At 39.0% G+C, this 18,059-nt stretch overlaps 1 protein-coding gene across 3 annotated transcripts in view; it reads left to right on the top strand.

Moving 5' to 3' along the window:
• Window positions 1-17,222, top strand: part of FTO (FTO alpha-ketoglutarate dependent dioxygenase) — a 326,168-nt gene extending 308,946 nt beyond the window's left edge. The window contains exon 10 of one of the 3 annotated variants that reach the window (XM_084645025.1): window positions 16,773-17,222. In XM_084645025.1, coding sequence (XP_084501151.1) covers window positions 16,773-16,795 — 23 coding nt within the window. In that variant the 3' untranslated portion in view covers window positions 16,796-17,222. The remainder of the gene's footprint in view (window positions 1-16,772) is intronic. The other 2 variants (XM_084645027.1, XM_084645024.1) reach the window with 2 other exon arrangements.
• Window positions 17,223-18,059: the final 837 nt, after the last annotated feature.

The raw sequence follows: 18,059 nt of genomic DNA, 5'->3' as shown, positions 1-18,059 counted from the left end.
AATTCCAGTACTGGTCTCACCAATGCCATATACAGAGGTAAAATTCCTTCCTCTCTCCTCTGTTTATACATCCAAGAATCACATTAGTTCTTTTTGCCACGATAGTACACTGGTAGCTCACGTTCAGTTGCCAGTCCACTATGACCCCAAGATTCTGTCAGAATTCTTTCAGTGCTCCAGGACACAGTGCCCCATTTTGTAGGTCTGACTTGCATTTCTTGCTTCTACGTGTCTAACTCTGTATTTGGCTGTATTAAAACACATTTTGATACCAATGGTATGTAGCCACTATCAGAAAGCAAAATTTGTATGAATTTCCTGGAATTAAGAACAGCTCGATCTGCATTAATTTCATTTAAACAAAGACTGAGATGAACTGTCATAGTTCAGGACAATATTATAGCAATGTCCATTAGGAAGAGAAATGGGAAGAATTAGATCTGCTGGCCTGCACAAAGAAATGATGACTCTTGTGGAATGGGAAAAAGAAAATATGCATCAGCAATTCATGCAAAGAGGTCACTAATGTGGCTCAGGTGGCAAACAAGAAACCAGGAAAATTGGAGTTTGACAAATAACATTCAAATAAACAAAACAAACTATTTGGAAGGCCAAGACTATCCTGTTTTCATCAGGCTCCAACAACTGTTCTTTTGCAGGCACAGAAGCAAGGGAGTCACATCAGAGGACCCGTTGTCAAAGAGATGGCAAAAATACTTTATTGTATCTGTTCCCTCTGGTCCCATTAATCCACAGAAACTCTGGAAGGATGGACTCACTTATTGATCAAACAGGTCTTGGTATTTAAACCTTTTAGTTAGCTATACTCATCTGGCTTCGTCTGTCTAACAGTCAAGGCTTTTTTTTAAGTGTCTAATGTTACACAGAGATCCATACAGTTTATACCTGACACAATGATTACTGGGCAAAGTCACTATGCACGGCTTCTCAAAGTGTCATTGGTAGATTCTAGAAAAGTCCACCCAGGAATTATTTTGAGCAACATGTGATAAATGTTCGTCACATCACTTAATGCACTACTGGCAGGTGTTCAGATCCTATAATGATGTGCACAGTATAAGAATTTATATATCGAATAGAATTGAAAATACTGCTATCATAAGAAAAGTCTCAGCTAACCAGGTATGCGTGTATGGCTAGGGTTCAAACTCTGGTATAATTAGATCAGCCCTAAGGCTCCAATTCAGCAAATTGTTTAAGCGCTTACTTAAGTCCATCCTACTCAGCAAAGTACATAAGCACGTGCTTAACTTTAATCACATTCTGACGTATTGTTGAAGTTAGTGGAAATTAAGCACGTGGCTAAGAGCTTTGCTGAATTCTGATGGACTGCTGAATCAGGTCCTAACTTAGCTAATGGAAGTAGGATGTTAAAATTCCTACATGATGGTCTAAAAGGATATGACAGACTAATGCCACAATGGCATTGCAAGTCAGTATGCTCAGCAAATGCCTGTGTTTTCAGCATTGACAAATCTGGTTTCTTAAGTTAGCCATGGTGAATGATTAATCCACAGAAAATTCACAAGTGCTTGCTGGTTAGTTTGAATTGTGTGTTGAAAAATGCCCATAAAATACCCATTTGAACTACTTCTTAAGGTAGCATCACCACCTCCTTTATTATCATTAAAATATTCCTCTGTGGCAATAACTTTATCCAGAAGAAATTTCAAGACTAGGCGCATTATCTATTGAAAAGCAATTTAGTAGTTTCCATTCAGGCAAGGTAGTTTTAAGAAAAAAACCGAAGTTTACTCCGAAGGCAATTGCAATCTTCCATAGATCTCAGGATATTATATTACCTTCATTCTTTTCGAATCCACAGCATAAGAAAGAGAAAGACTGACATAAATTGGATGTTCGAAGAGCTCTGAAGATAGACATCAGAAGGACTCAAGAGTAAGGAAAGATCTCAGAATTATTTGTTCTTTTCCATCTTAAAGTAAAAGAGAACAAAGCATCAAAGGCATCAGTAGTGAGGTTCAGAGGTTCAAAGTCAGTACTGTATATCATATTGTATAAAGAAAATGGTTTGGCAACACCAAAAAATCTAAAGTCACATTCTGTGGGAGCAGTACTGACATTGTGGTTAGAAAGATCCTTTGCTCTGTAGAAAATAAATATGGAAAGTTTACTATACTAGGCGCTACACGTTTTATCTGTTGGAAACATTTGGCAGGTGAGTTCTGCAGTCCATGGTGGCTCAGTCGTGGATGGTGGACAAAATTAATGACTTTGACTTGTGCATTCTAGAGCTGGATTCTGCATTCCTTTTAGGCTTCAATAGGAGTTCTGTCTGTGCAAGGAGTGCAGGATCAGATAGATACATGTAATTCATCTTATCGGTTTTATTCTTATTCTTTCAATAAGATGGATGTGATCAGGATCCAGACAAGAAAATTTGTTCTTATCTGATAATCTCTTATTCATTCTCCAGTCCACACTGGAGTTTTAATGGGATTAAGATCAAATATTTAAGAATGTTTTTAACTGTAATCTTTTGGGATCTGATTCTGTTCCCAGACTACTTTTACACTGGAGTTACTCCTGGTCTGTACCAATGTAACAGAGTTCAGAATGTGATCCTTTGACTCTGTATATGGATCGGGATAGTCTTTTATTACACTGGAGTAGAAGTGGTTATTAGATATCTCTGTATATTGCTTTGGAAGATTTCATACTGGAATGCAAAAAGATAATTACAGAAAACCCAGGGGTAGACAATTTGATACCTACCACCGTTACTGATGGGGAGGAAAACCCTATTGTTAGAATTGGTGAACACAGTAAGTAGCAGAAATTATAAGTTATGGCTGCACCATTTATAAAACACTAAACCAAACCTATATTCATTATATATACAATTCATAACCCTAGTTCATTGGAACCTCACCTGAACAAATCATCTTAGCTGTTTCTGCTATATTGAAATAAAGTTCTTCAGCAAAAACAGGAATGTGTATATGCACACACACACTCCTTGAATGTCTTAGGATATATTGCAGCTATTTATAGGAAAAGATACATATAACCCCCTCCTTTGTCTGAGAGCTGAACATTTTGACATTTCTCTCAATACAAATGGAACTGCTCAGCAAGTCATCGTCGTGGGTGTGACTGGGAGATGGCAATTGAAAGATATTCTTCTGCTTCTCATTTCTCTCATTGATTATTTTATGACAAATGAACAATTGCTTTTCATCTCCTGCATGACCACTGATAATCAGGAACACTTGTTGATAGTGATTGCAATGGTAAAGTTATATTTCCAGGATTTAGAATCCCTAGTAGACTGTTTTCCAGCATTTCATTGGTGTTACGCAATTTTTATTTGTACCAGCATGAACATTCAATCAGAGATGTTAGAGGAAAAGACCTCTTAGGTAGTCTAGCCCATCCCCCTCCTGCCAGTGCACGAGTGTTCCTTACAGTACATTTCTAAGTGCTTTATCCATAAAATATGGATGGATAGAGAAATAGACATGTAGAAGTTCAGGGATTATTAAAATACCTGTTTGGATATTGTAGGAATGTATTTGACTAAAAAAAAAAATTTCTCCCTCGGTCCTTTTGTGGCTCTTTGTCCTTTTGTTTCCCACTTTCCCCAGAGTCTGCCCCTTCCTGCTTCTCTCTCACCTTGCTATGACCAATGGGAAAAGATTATTTTTTAAAAACACTGCTTTCGATCTTAGCATCGTGTTTCACTTGTGGGACACAGGCCCAATCTTTGTTATAAATTTTTCCCCTTACTGCAGAATTCATTGTTTAAGACAGCATAGTCTTTTAGTGTAGATAGGACCGAACCATGTTTTAATTGTGCTCCCCAAGGTATGAATTCCAAGGCTCGAGCATGCTTCAGGAATATTTTGGAAAATGTGACTTAGTTCCTTCTACACTGCAAGATTAAACCATTTTTTCAAATTTCAGGCAATAGGTTGTGCCTGAATACATTAGATTTTCACACTGCAGACAGGGCTTTAGTCGGCCTGCCACCATTTCTTTGCTGCACTGAGCTCACTCTTTGACTAACCTAGTTTCGTTTCAGTCAATAAAGATCCTGTTTCACTCAGATGGACCAAAGTTGGTGGGAGCAGCACAGTGATAGGAGTTAATGGTGCTGGTGGTGGTGGGAAAGTGATTTGGGTGTTGGGTTTTGGGTGGGGAGGGATTGAGAGGTGGGTTGCAGGCAAGAACTGATGCTAGTGAAATGGGACATTTGGAGGTACTACTAACAGGTGGTGGGGCAGGTCAGGGATTGTTTCAGGAACCTGGGAGGGCAGCAGTGGAGTGTTTGGGTCTGAAAGAATCTTAAAACTTGGCAGTTGAAGAGTCAGAGCACTTTTTTCTACCGTTTTGCCCAGTCTAGGTTAAATGTGTGAAACAGTGGGATTTCTATCAGTTCCCTTGGGGGAAACTTTCACAATCTAAAAAATCTTCTCTTGATCTCACTCCCATGTACACCAAATCAGGATTGTCCATTCAACAATGGGTGTCTATTTGCCTTTCCCGCAAATGTGTAGGGTTGTAGTCCCTAATAACGAAGCTGCAAGAGCTAAATGCTCCTTTCCCGTGGAAAAACACATCATCAAAAATCTGTGCAACATGTGTGCAGCTTCCTGGAAGAGACAAAGGGCACAGTCTTCAAACACTAAGGATTCTTGGGAAAATCGGGCTCCCTCCTTGTAAATCCTGGGGCATCCTATGGAAAGCCCACCCTGCTGCAATTCTTCCCCGGAAACTATGCTACCAGTTCATTTTCTCTGCTTCTTAAGCCTTGTATGTTCTCCACCTACCAAGAGAGCTAAAAGGCATGGATGGGGAGATTAAATGCTGCTTTCATCATTAACTCTTGTGTGGGTTTCAGCCAGAAGAGAAGAACATGCCATGTAGTGCATAGATCAGCCCCCAAATCTCCCAACAGCCTACTGTTAACAGAGGAGAGTATCTGTAGCCTCCTGGGAAGCATGCTACTGATATTTCCTTTTCTGCTGGTTATATTACCACTCCTCTTTCCTCTCTTTTATTTATTGCCACACTGCATAACAGAGGAGAGTATTTGGCCCCAAGCAAACACCCTAGTTAAATAAATGGGGGAAGTTCACAGCTCCCTGGGTGCTATTGCGTCAGTTTGTCTGTGGACTCAACAGGATAACCATGCATCAGTTTACATTGTCCAGGCTATCTTTTCAACCAGAAGAGCTAGAAACTTTATGTTAATAAAAGCGTAGATTCTGGATAATACAATACAATCTCTCCAAAGACCCTAAATCAGCAATTACGTCTGCATTTCAACGAACATGGAGGAGCAATGTCTCAGTTGATAATGCAAACAGGATGAAAATAGTCATTTAAAACTGCATAAAATCAATACTTTGGGGAAAACAAGTCAGCTGTGTTTATACTCTCTGTGCATAGCACACATTTTGTTTCTTTGAGAAATCATAGGAAAGCACGGATTGTGTGTGAGGTAAAACAGCAGATCGTACACTGTATGAGAGAGAAATGGAGCATTTTAGGTTCCTGTTGAGGGAATATAAATTATACTGAGGTTGAGATATTTTTATGTTGTCTGGAGTCAAATCAGTATTCTCAGTCAAGAATTGCTGCACAGCCATCATTTGTAATGAGAACAGTAAGCCTAAATCCACGCCGTTGGTGTTGAAAATTTTCCTCTAAATGCTTAACCCTTCAGAGTGGTGGGATTATTTGTAAGTGTCCATATGGAGGGGTGTGTACATAAATATGCATACCCATTATTCTCATGCATTCAGGGTACAGTGCATTTGCACATGTTGTTCTAAGAAACGGGGAACAGAAGTCTCTGGGAAACAGGTAGTTGTTGCACATATACAATATGAAAACAGTAGGTTAGATTGGATTAAACTTCGTGTTTCTGCAAATGCTGTGCTGTTTATTAAGTGTTGCTCTGGGGGATTTGTAACCCCCTGTAGTATAGTGGTCATATTTGTTGATTAAATAACCGGACAAACTTGGCACACACACTACCCCAATGAAGGCATTCCTATGTGGGGAACAGGGACCATGGGGAGTTTCACAGTGCTTGTTCCTAGTCCTCTCAGGGGGACTAATTTGTTCCCAAACTGAACTGGCAGGAGACTTGTCCACTAACCACACAGACTTTGTAAGATCCATTCAGCTCTCAGGACAGAGAGAGGAAGCTGGACTGCCTCTGTGGAAGCCAAGTGTCGCAGCACTGCTCCATTGGCTATCTGGTCTCCTATGGGTAGCATGGCTCCATGAAGTCTCCAGTGTTATACACCAGGAACCTCCACCCTCCCACCCATTTGGGATTATGGGCTTGGCAGATGTGATCTAATCTGATCAGAGGTAGTAACTCTTTGATGGATTTCTGCTTGGAAATTCATGTAGTGGAGCCAACCATACTGTTTCTTTGTCTTCTTTCTTCCGCCAGCCCATTCACCTAAAGCTGCAAAGCCCATATACCAGGAAGGGACTTTCCACTTGGCTGGGGTTGAGAGAAGGATTTGGGTTGGGGAAAAGGGGCTTTTCAGTCTTATTTTACACCCTCCACTTCAGAGGTTAGCCTGCAGTCCACTCTTCACTCTTTTCTGAAGTTACAGCCAGCTAAATATGTTAGCAAGTGAGAAAAGCAGTGAAGTATGTTTGCACAGGTTTATTTAACATTGCTATTGAAAAACCTTGGATGTTAGTTCTGTTTTCACTGCAATAATTACAGATGTGATATTTTTAAAAAATTACAATTTTCCATAATTTTTTTTTAAATGTGTGAGCCTAATTCTTGATGCCCATGGTTAAACTCTGTATCTTTGTTGTGTGAATTCATCAATATGAGATTTTGAATGTATAATTTAATCTCTTTGGTTGTTATATATTTGGAGGAGATTAACTTCTTATTTGTCTAATGTTTCTCTGCATGATATTCCAGAACAAAGAGGTGGAGAAATGAATTTTGAATTTAATTTTCTATATAAAAATGTAAGAAACCTTGAAAGATGTGTTACGTTACCTGGCCCTTGATTAGTACAGTACTTGCTCCACAGTAAGGTTATTAAATATGAGTGGTGATGACAATAGCAGATTTACGGACATTAAAGCCCATATAAGCTTTCTCCAAAAGGTTACATAAAAACTAATCTAAAAATTCTAATCTTAACAGTATTAAAAATTACTATTATTGCTCCTGTATCCCATAGCCTCTGAATTTCTTTTATTTGATTAATCTCCGTCCTATGTGAGTGCCTGTGTGTATACATATATGAATTCCCTTTAACATACATTGATATATATACATGAAAATATTGATTCTACTTAGTTCCACCAAGTGGATATTGTTTTAGGGCCTTGGACATTCATTATGTGAAGAGGAAAGACAGGTACTGCTTTTGTACACTGTATTGACTTGTGTGCGCCTTGCTATTTCCATCAGTGTGACATTCTGTAAAACCCAGTAGTTGTACTCAAGTTTACCATCCAGTTCTCAGGTGAGCAGATGGAGGGTGGGGGGGAAATATTAAGCTTGCAATTTGGGTAATAATAGAAACACTGGCATTTTAAAGCTCATGCAGCTGTCACTTAAACCTCTTTATTGTCAAATTCATTTGTCTCACCCCTGCATCTATGTAGAACAGCAAAATATTCTCTGCAGGACAATGTTAAAAGCTAGATTCTGATACAGATTTACTTTGCAAAACCACATACAGTGGTAATACTGGTTGATTTCAGGTCATCATGTTTGTGTCACGAGTGATTCCCCAGGATGCTGCATCGGATCCCTCATTACCAATAGAAAGAATGCCTGCAGGAACCTCAGGCTTTTTTGTGAGCAGGACAACAAGCTTCTGTAACGTATTAAGAGTCAAATTCACCACTGGCACATTTGGTTACAGATTTTTGGAGTCAGAGTTTGGGGTGGATTTTTTACCACCCTTGCGGTTATCTGTGGAAGGATCATATATAGCCCTTTCATTTTTTCTTGGATTATAAACTCTAAACTGGTACTCCCTCAGTCCAACCCTGAATCTGGCATTCCTTCTCCCAATTCCTCACCTGGGAGCAAATTCATTTCCTCAGTTGTCTCTTCCCTCTATAAATGAAGAGCAGTTGCTCCTGCTCTGAGCTACTACTGACTGTTGGGCACGCTCTAGCTACAGCATATAAAAGAGCATCCACAGAGGCTGAATGTAAGTGGGCTAGACCACTATGGAACACAGTAGGACCAGATTTTCAGAACAGCTCAGAACCCTTCAGTTTCCATCTGGCCACTTCAGTTTAGGACCTAACTGGGAGCTGAGTGCTTTTGAAAATCTGGCCCTTAAAGTCAATCAGACTAAATTTTGCATTTTGTTTGGGGTTTTTTTGTTTGTTTGTTTGTTTGTTTTGAAAGTTTTAATTTGCACTGTCAGGTAAGAACCAACCTGGAAAAATTAAAAAGAAAATGTCTCCACAACAGATTGTTCACTTTTCTCTTCTCTAGAGAGCATGGTGTGAGTGCAATTTCTGCATTAGTAAAATGCTAAGAAAATTGGTAATGTGGATTCAGAATGAACCTCAATTCCAGTTCTGAAAAAAAAATGGAATTTGATTGTATCATCCCAGGACATCCTATTGTTATTTCTGAAGGAAAAATAGCATCCAGCCATATGAAGTAAACTATTATGTTTCTTTTCCTGATTACATTTCTCTAAACACCTTCTAACTCAATACATTTCCATTATCTCTCTGTTTTTCAGCAAGCAGCAGTTTGATAGGGCACTCAGTGTGAATCTCTTATTCAGAATCTTGTAACCAATGTGTATAGGGTTGGCCTGCCAGTATTTTACAGAGATAACTATAGTGATCAGAAAGTAATTCTGTCCTCCTTGAAAGCACAAGCAGCATCAAGGGAGATGAACTCACACCCCAGTTCCAAGCACCCTGAACTTTGCTGAAGTTCTGATTTATATCTAGACATTGTGCCTGCTCCTTTCTCTAAAACATGCTGAACCAGACACCTAGAACTGAACCTTGGGGAAGTTCAGCTCCAGTTCCAAGTGTCAGCTTTGCTGCTAAGGCCAGTCTCCAACGAAAAGGTCTTTCTGACCGGGCATAGTAGTAATTGCACTCTGATACAGGTGTCCCAGATTGAAACTCTCTGAGAGAAAATGCATAGTTAATGCAATGGCTAGAGCACATTCTTCTTCCGATGGTAGAGTCACAGTTTCTTCAAAAGTGTTTATTTTCATTGTTGTTCTCAGAGGACAATAAGTCCATTCTACTGAACAGCAAGGAAAGTTACTTTAGACCTCTGAAATGGTATACCTTTTGTCTCACAGATTTCTGCAGTGTTCTACAGCTCTATGCCGCAGAGCTATGGAATTCAACACTGTGTTCCCTAAAGCTTATAATTGGGCTGCCTCAGACATGATACATATAATCTCCGAGCCATTTGACCCCATATTGTTATATGCGGTCAGGTAGGAGCAATGCAAGTTTCAGGTGACCCTATCATGTGACTGAGATCAGAGGTCAGCAACTCCTAACTGTTCAGCTGTCAGGGTAGCCCATTCATCACCATTGTTATGTAACTGACATGCTAACAAATAGACCTGGGTATAAAATTGTTCTCAGCATTCTACCTGATGGCCTTAAACCTTAATTGGTGGCAGTAAATTTTCACATGTTAACAACTACTGTGACCAGACAAGTGCCTGGAGCGAAGGGAAGGATAAAATTAGGCCTATCATAATTTGTTAAATTGTTAATGTCATAATGGACACCCACCTGGTTAAGTGGATAAATGCTTTCTCTTTACAAAGCTTCCCCTAACCCCACTGTATCATGTCAGGCACTTTTATCCTCACACCTTTCGATTTACCATGAAAATATAGTACAAGATCATTTATTTTAATGGCAGATGTTACAGTTTTGATACTTTCTAAGGAATTTATCCCACTCCCCCATCCATGACCAAAGATGAAGGACATTGTCCACCATCAAACTAAGTCTTTACGTAAAAGCAATGCTTTTCATGTTCTTTACCAAGCAAATCAGTCTGTTTAGCAAATCAGATTTAGTTTTCTTTCTAGACATTTTTAAATAAAAATGATAAAAGATTGTATGTTGTGATTGCAAGTTACATCAGCTGATTTACTCAGATGAGATGCAAGGCCAAAGAACTGATTGCTATCAGACATTAAGAAAGTCTGGATTTTTTTTTTAAAGGCATGTAAATTTCAGTGTCCTGGCCAAATTTCAGCTTGGGTAATTGCATCTAGTTTATAATAGTCTCTCTGCAGTTTCCGCTGGATATGATATTTTTTATTGTTACCTGGGGCCATTGTCAGGGTTGCTGTTTGCTGGTAAACATTTAGGGTGAAATCATGGGCCCGTTGAAGTCCATGGAAGTTTTGCCATTGACTTCAATGGGGTCAGGATTTCAACCCTGATGCTTACCACCCCAAAAGTAGCTGCATTATACTGGCAAGAGAGGCATTTTGTGTGTGTGTGATTATTGAGATTTACTCACCTGAGTAATCTGTACTCATGTAAATAGTCTCATATTTTGCTATAGGTTTGAGCACATAAATATATATAATTCAAGAGAGAAATGCATTCTCTGATAAAATGCTAAGACAGCAGGTTCAGAATGAACTGGAATAATCTTAAAAGTCAGTGGAACTATTCATCTGTCATAATTACTCAGGAGAGGAAAGATTTGAAGGCTCAGGACCTAGGCCACAATCCTGCAAGGGGAACTGTGTATATAGATGCCTATGCTTGTGCAGAGCCCTGTTGAACTCAGTTGGACTCTGTGCTGGAGCAATGGTTAAACCATGCAGACCTCTTTGCATGGGCAGGACCCAACTTGGTAAGATCTCTGTGAATCTTCATGCTGTCTAAAGAGAACATTATTATTCAGAACAGTGTACATGTTACAAATGTTAAATCGTTTTAATCAAGGTTGACGCATGTGCATGTCTTATTGGGGGATTATTCAGCATAACAACCCATTTCTTTGTAAATCTCTAATGATTCTACTGACATACAAATATTGCATATGAATGCTAGTTTGCCCATATTTTTATCTGGGCATCTACCCAGCCTCCACTTGTGCATGTGAAAAATTTCCTAAGGATGTACATTCACTTCTGCTTTACAAATTCTAACACCTTTGCGTTAACAGTGTTAAAATTTGCATCCTGAAAACTCAATAGAATACTTGGACTTTGAGTGTTCAAATTCAATTACTTTAAAAATTCTAAAACCTGCTCATGTGAAAGTGCATCTGCAGCTGTGGATACCTGCAGACTATGGCCAAACGTACATGTCTATGCAGTTTGGCATGTGCACAAGTGAATACCATGAGCTGAAAAATCAGCCCTATAGAGACGACATCAGCTGGCTTTATTCAACTAGTATAGCACTTAAGCAGGTGACTCCCGCCCTTAGAGTCTGATGTTCAAAGGTGCTGAGCACCTGGAGCTCCTATTCAATTCAAAAACAGACCCTTGCAGTTTGGTGTCCTTTTGCTTGGAAACTGTCTTATTGACCTTTTACCTGTGCCGCTGTTTTATAAGCACATATTAGATAATATCTTTAGCCCAGTGCATCACTGACAGAGCACACTGTGGTGCCCAATATTTTCCATTTCTATGTGTGATGAAGGAGTGGCTTTAGTGTTTCTAGAGAGAGCAATAGAGATAACAACTAATAATAGGGCTTTCAATCTGTGCATCTTAAAGCATTTTTCAACATTAAGGATCCAGGTGTAGCTCTGCATTTCTCTGGAGTGTTTAAGTGAATACCTACTGCTCCAGCAATGATGGATGGGAGGTATTAGCTCCTTTATAAAGCATAATGCCTCCAGGGATCCTGGAGTCAGCACCTATAAAAAGATGTAGTACGTGTCCCCCTCAATTATCCCCTTTTGGCACTTATAGGTACGTGGTGGGGTGAAGGCCTTCACCATGCCCCCCATTTTGCCTCACCAACCCCTATCTGGTCCCCACCACTGTTTTCACTCCTGAGCAAAGCCAACCAAATTAAGGCTACCTCCTGTGGGCTGGGAGGCAGGGAATGGACTCCTTGTGCCCTCTCCCCATTCTAGTTATCCTGTGCAGGGTGAACCACTCCAAGTGCCTATCTTCTGTAGGGTAGATAAACATGTTACTAGAAGCCAGGAGTCATATCTCACAATTCCTTACTCTGATTACTAGACAACACTCCACAGTTGCATTAATCAGATACTTCCACACCACCCACATTTTTCTGCCTGTGTAGCATGTGGCCCTAGTCCTCATACTTGAACAGAAAAGTATTTGTCTGAAATAAGAATATGTAAGAATATTGATACTTATTCCTTATTAGTTGCAAAACTTAGGGGAAAGAAAGAATACTGTTTTTAAAATCAATGGCTAGAACATTACTGTAAAATCTATTGATTAAAAACACAAAGTATAATGTTAGTCATTTAGTCTGTGGAATGATGCAATACTGAAATAAATTTATCCTTTGACTTTTGCATTAACCTTTTATTGACTGCTTGCATACCCATAATTAACACACACTTTAGCTAAAGTGGTTAATTTTAGCATCATGATCAGTGTCCTCTAATGTAGCTGACACCCTGATCATCAAAATGTAAGTATAACCCTAGAGATGATAACCAGGGAAATATCTGATTTAGTGAATTTATATTTGCCCATAGTGAGATTAGCCACCATCTCGGTGACACAAACAACTCTTATAAAAATTGTATATTATTGTTTAATTGAATTGTTATGAAAGGAAAATTAGTTGGTAATATTAATAAGCAAAAGAGATTTCCTATTGTATACCCATAGCCAGGATCAAAACCAGCTGAATATGGTGGGAAAGAGGTAATGAGAATGTAGATCAGTGCACAGTGAATTGTAATCAACTGCTACTTCCAAATGGAGATTGTAATTGAAACTGGGATGGTTTTGGTTGTATTGGTGAGGGGCTCGGAAGGTGAGGCTTTGGAAAGGTGGACACCATCCACGCATTTATAGGTACTAGTCATTTATATTTTAAAATGTCCCTCTTCCTGTTTGGTGGGTTTATGTTACCAAGGACTGGAGGGCCACTTTGGCACTAAGCTGATGTGCTGGAAATATACTGCAGCTGTTGGTCAGTCAGCCTCCTGTGAGCAGGATACAAAAGAATCCAAAATTCAGTAGCTCTGCCTGGTCTAGGTAAAAGAGGGCTTTTCCTGCACCGGCATGTACCTATATAGTTGTCCCCCCACCTACCTCCAGTCACCTGTGGGGGAGGGGCAGGATAGATCGGAGTCCCCAGGCTGACCTGGTCGGCTGCTGCAGTCAAAAGCACCTCCTTGGCTCTCGAGCCCTTAAAGGGGCCCACACCCTTTTTGAACAAGCCAGACAACAGCCCCCGGTCGCTTAACGTGTGGTGAGGTCATTCAGTGGGGATCGCCTAGTTCAGCATCTCACTCATCCTATCTAAGAACCCATGACGTTCCGAGCCTGCTACATGCAATACATATTGTTCCAACTTACTCTCTTGTGGGGGGTTGACCTTTTTTGGTTACTCAAATTTCAACCACCAAAATATAATCCTCATCCTAAGCTTTTTACTCCCCACCAAGATTGGGTGTTCCTAGGGTTTCCGAAACAGCACCTCCTCTGTTGTAGATCCTAACTTCTGCCTCTGGGAGGAGACATGTTTCTATCCTGGGAGGAGTTAATGTGGCTTCACAGTAATTCCGCTATATGTTTGTATGTGAGGTTCAATGCCTGTGGATACAGTGCCTCAGCTGAAGATACCTGTGCCCCTATGCAGGTTGCTCAGGTCTGTCACTCTGTTACAGTATCAAAGACCAAACCCGGGACAATATCCTTTACAATTGTGGGGAAATTTATTAAAGTTAGGACCAAAAATATTACTACCAAAAGGATACTGACTCCTTTTCACATCAAAAAAGGGGGTACATAATTAGATGGCCTAATTCAGTTTTGTGGATGCTACTTCATGTGATAACAGCGTCACCCAAGTTGTTCATGGTACGGTGACAGCATCGGCTTTAGCAGTGATTTCAAAGGACTTAATCGTGCCACCATTTTACTTGTGTAATTCCTATATAAGTCAGTGAGGCCTGTACCAAGGCCAAAAACCGCGGCTGAAAATAGGTGATATACATAATGTATATGTTTACCATTCACAACTTCTCTCACTAGAAAAGTGACATTAAAATAGGTGGACAGAACAAACTGAAGAAGTGATCAGAGTGCAGTCATCTCTGACTTGCAGAGGAGCTCCAGACTGGGTAGATATGGTGTGGAGGGCATGGAAATGATGGGATGCTGGCACTGGCCATTTCTCTCCCCTTCTCAGGCACACTTCTGGCCTCAGACTTGTGAATCAGGAAGACTCTTGTGGATGGTCACTGACATCAATCCCTCATGTAGAATACAGTGTGGCTCAAGGTTCCCAAGTGCGTGACTCATGTAATGAGACGTGTTCAGCAAACCATGTCACGTGGTGCGGTGATCTCTCAGACTGTCTCTGCTAGGGGAGCAATGGAGCAGCTTGTGCTGCCACTCCTAGGCTGCCCAATTAACAGCAACGTTGGAACTATTGGTATATTTAAAGTGACACTGATGCCCAAAATTCAAATGTGAGGAAAAAGTTGGTAGGAAATAAATTACATAGGGAGGCGCTGAAGGTTAGGAATATACACTACAACTGGCATTGAAAGGTGATGCATGTTCCCTCCCAAAGAATTTAAAGTGATTGTTTATAATAAATTGACTTTTGCTAAAGCACATAATATGCCTGGCAATCTTTACTAACAGCGCCTCTTGATGTGTCAACTGTAATAATCTCTACATGGTTTAATTTATCCACTTTTAGATTGAAATGCTAACACTGGAATATCTTATACTACCCAGCAAATTGAGCATGCTATTTTGTGCCGAGACCAAAAATAAAGCAAGATTTTAAAAGCCTTACAGAGTTATGCTGTAATTAGTTTCAGCTTCTCTTGCATATTAATTTTCTCCTGTTCCTTTATATAATTTGGAAAATGTCTTCAAAACATGATGGCACAATCAGTTAAGTACCTCTCAGAACTCATACACTAAACTGCATTTTCTCTAACAACTGTTATAAAGCAGCCTGCAAAACAAATCCTCTGTTATTCTGTACAGTGCAGCTTATCAATGCAAACAGTTTAATATTTATGCTAAGAGGATTGTCACAAGGAGCTTCTGTTCCTTTAATTCTTGTTTTAAATAAATAATGAGAACATTTAAACACATTACTCTTCTCGGGGCCCTGAGGTCGGCTAATCTTATTATTTATGAAGTGATGTGCTACATAATAGTACTTAGTGCATGTTAACAGATGCTATTATCAGGGGCTGATGTGGAGAGCTGAAGATATATTGGAATGTTATGTGTTAATACTGTCCTTGTAGTATAATGTACGATGGATTGAGTGCACAGGATGCTGGTGCCACAATTAACCACACACCAACGTGGGTGTAAAGTTGAAGTATGTTTTCTCATGGGTATTACACTGCCATTAATAATTCCCAAGAGAAGAAGACATCTTTCATTTGGGAGCATTCTCTTCCAGAAGGCCTCGAGAGGGGGCCAGGAAGTTATTTGTGTTGATCTTGTTCATTTTACAGAGCTGAAAGACACCTGAGTAGTATAAAGCCACTTGAAAAATAAATTTCATTTTATATTTTTTAAATAATGAAAGACTTCTATTTATATTTTGCATACAAAATATAGTTTTGCCTATTTCTTACTGGGGATAAAACAGTTAATTTCTATCTATGTGATCTGATTTTTCTTGTAATGAAATGAATTCATCTACTGTACATATGAAGTAATTGTAATAGTATTTGGCACTTTTCATCATCATAGTGCTTTACAGACATTAGCTAATTAATCAGCAAATGGTAAATAAAAAAAGTCACTGAATTGTTACAAATTTTCTAATGCAGTGCAAATAAGTGGCAGCCTGTGTTACAAACTAATCTTAAGAGATGTGACTGTTGTTACTCATAAAACTTTCCTGTGCTGGGCTGCAATTTAGTTGCATATTATAATTAGACTTCACTAGTATTGATGAATAATCCATTTAATAAAAAACACTGTAATTTAAAAGTTTTCTCTGGGGACTAACATACACTAACATCTTAATTTAATTTTATTGAAGTTTTGCCTACCTATTCATCAGTGGAAATTGTTATTAGCTGCCATTTGCATATATCTTTATACACTTTTTCCTTTTTACATTGCCTTTTTCAGAGCAAAGGAAGTTTATACACTTGTAAATCTCTAGAATCTACAAAGCCAGTCCTGCTTCTGTAATATTATTTAATCTATCCCCCGACCTTAATGCAATAAATTCAGTTTAATCTTTCTCAATAGTTTAGTAATACACTGAAAACCCACAACCATTTAAATCTGATAATAGTTTAATCATGTACTTTAAATAACAGCTGAGATAATGAAAAAATAATTCACCATAAAAAGGTATGCAAACTGAATTTTCTTTCTGATTGGCTTTCTAAGAAATCCGTCTAGATAACACAACGCTTACAACAGAAAACATGGCTGCTTCTCTATAAGTGAACAACCCATTTTGTCCACAGATTTGTTATCTCTCTCACTCTTTGTTTGTTTATCTTAATGGACAAATATACCTTCCTTAGAGTTTGGTTTCTTGACATTCCTTCTCTTAAAAGTAATTCTTTGTTCATCTTTTCTTTTCAGATGCCAGTGCCAACTTGCAATGAGTTTGCCAGAAGAGCAAAAGCCAAAGTGCCATCCCCTCTGGAAAGATGATGATCCCAGTATGCCTCTGCCATATGATCTTGAAGAAGTAATTGCTAACCTGCAAACTCTGCTTGAGTAGATGGAGCACTAGAAGATGTGCTCTAGTTTAAAATTACTAGTGCTCCACTTTTCATCCTTTTGAAAGAAATGTAGTCATAATGGAATAAATCTCTTAAATTCTCTTATCCTTAAATCATATGAGTTATTTTATGTTTTCTCTGAATGCAGATATATGCTTTTTTACCCTTTTTATGCCCTTTGTAACTGGATTATGGTTCTTGGCTACTGTTTTAGTGATTGCCACAAAAAAAAAGAGGACTAAGCATAAAAATACAGTATGAGATCTTAAAAGTAAGGTTGTTTGTGATCTGTTTTGAAATAATAATCCAGAAAAGCCAGCAATTCCATGCTGGACCATACAGGACTATCCTGAATAAAAGAGTGCTAATTTTCTTTAATTTAAGTTGTATTCTAAATTAAACTCGTTTATTTCCTGAAGTCATATAACCAAACTAAAACAAAATTATATAGACATCCACTACATCAGTACCACGATTAAAAAGTGTAACATTCATTGCTTGACATTGCTACTAAAATGGGGATTATTCTATTTAAAATCATATTGAGGCCAAAGGTATACTGTACTGGGAAAGCACTCCTACTTAGACACAGCTCATAGCAGTTGTGTCCTTGCCAGTATAGCTTATTCCAAGTCAAAATAATTATACTAACAGAAGTGCAGTTTTGCAGTATAACTGCATCTACATTAGGAACTTTTGCCAGCACAGGTATGTCAGTCAGGGATCACACCTCTTCACATTCCTGGCCAGTACAGCTATGCTGGCAAAAGTTTGCAGTGTAGACCTGGCCTGAGTATATGGTATATGGTATCACTACATTTCTGGGGCTGTTGCTCTGGCCATCAGCCACCCTTAAAAAAAAAGGTAAGACACCTTTAAAGAAGTAGCTATTGTACTTAAATTAGATTTGATTGGCTTAGGATCTTGATCCCGGGACACACCATTTAACTGATATCCCCTGTGTCAGTTTTCTTAGGACTTGAAAAGAATGCTATTTCATGAGCACAGCTTTTTTTCTGCTCTAGTTAAGGCTTGACTGTACCATTGGGCAACCTGCCTACATTTGGATTAGTGCCACACTAAATGCTGTTTACTCTGGAAATCACTTAAAGATGAACTAGTTGAAGTTGTGGGGATTCTGTTT

This window comes from Lepidochelys olivacea, assembly GCF_965140295.1.
Source record: "Lepidochelys olivacea isolate rLepOli2 genome assembly, chromosome: 12".
Taxonomy (NCBI): Eukaryota; Metazoa; Chordata; order Testudines; family Cheloniidae; genus Lepidochelys; species Lepidochelys olivacea.
The sequence above is the reverse complement of the archived record's forward strand: the minus strand, read 5'-3'. Positions and strand labels throughout refer to the sequence as shown.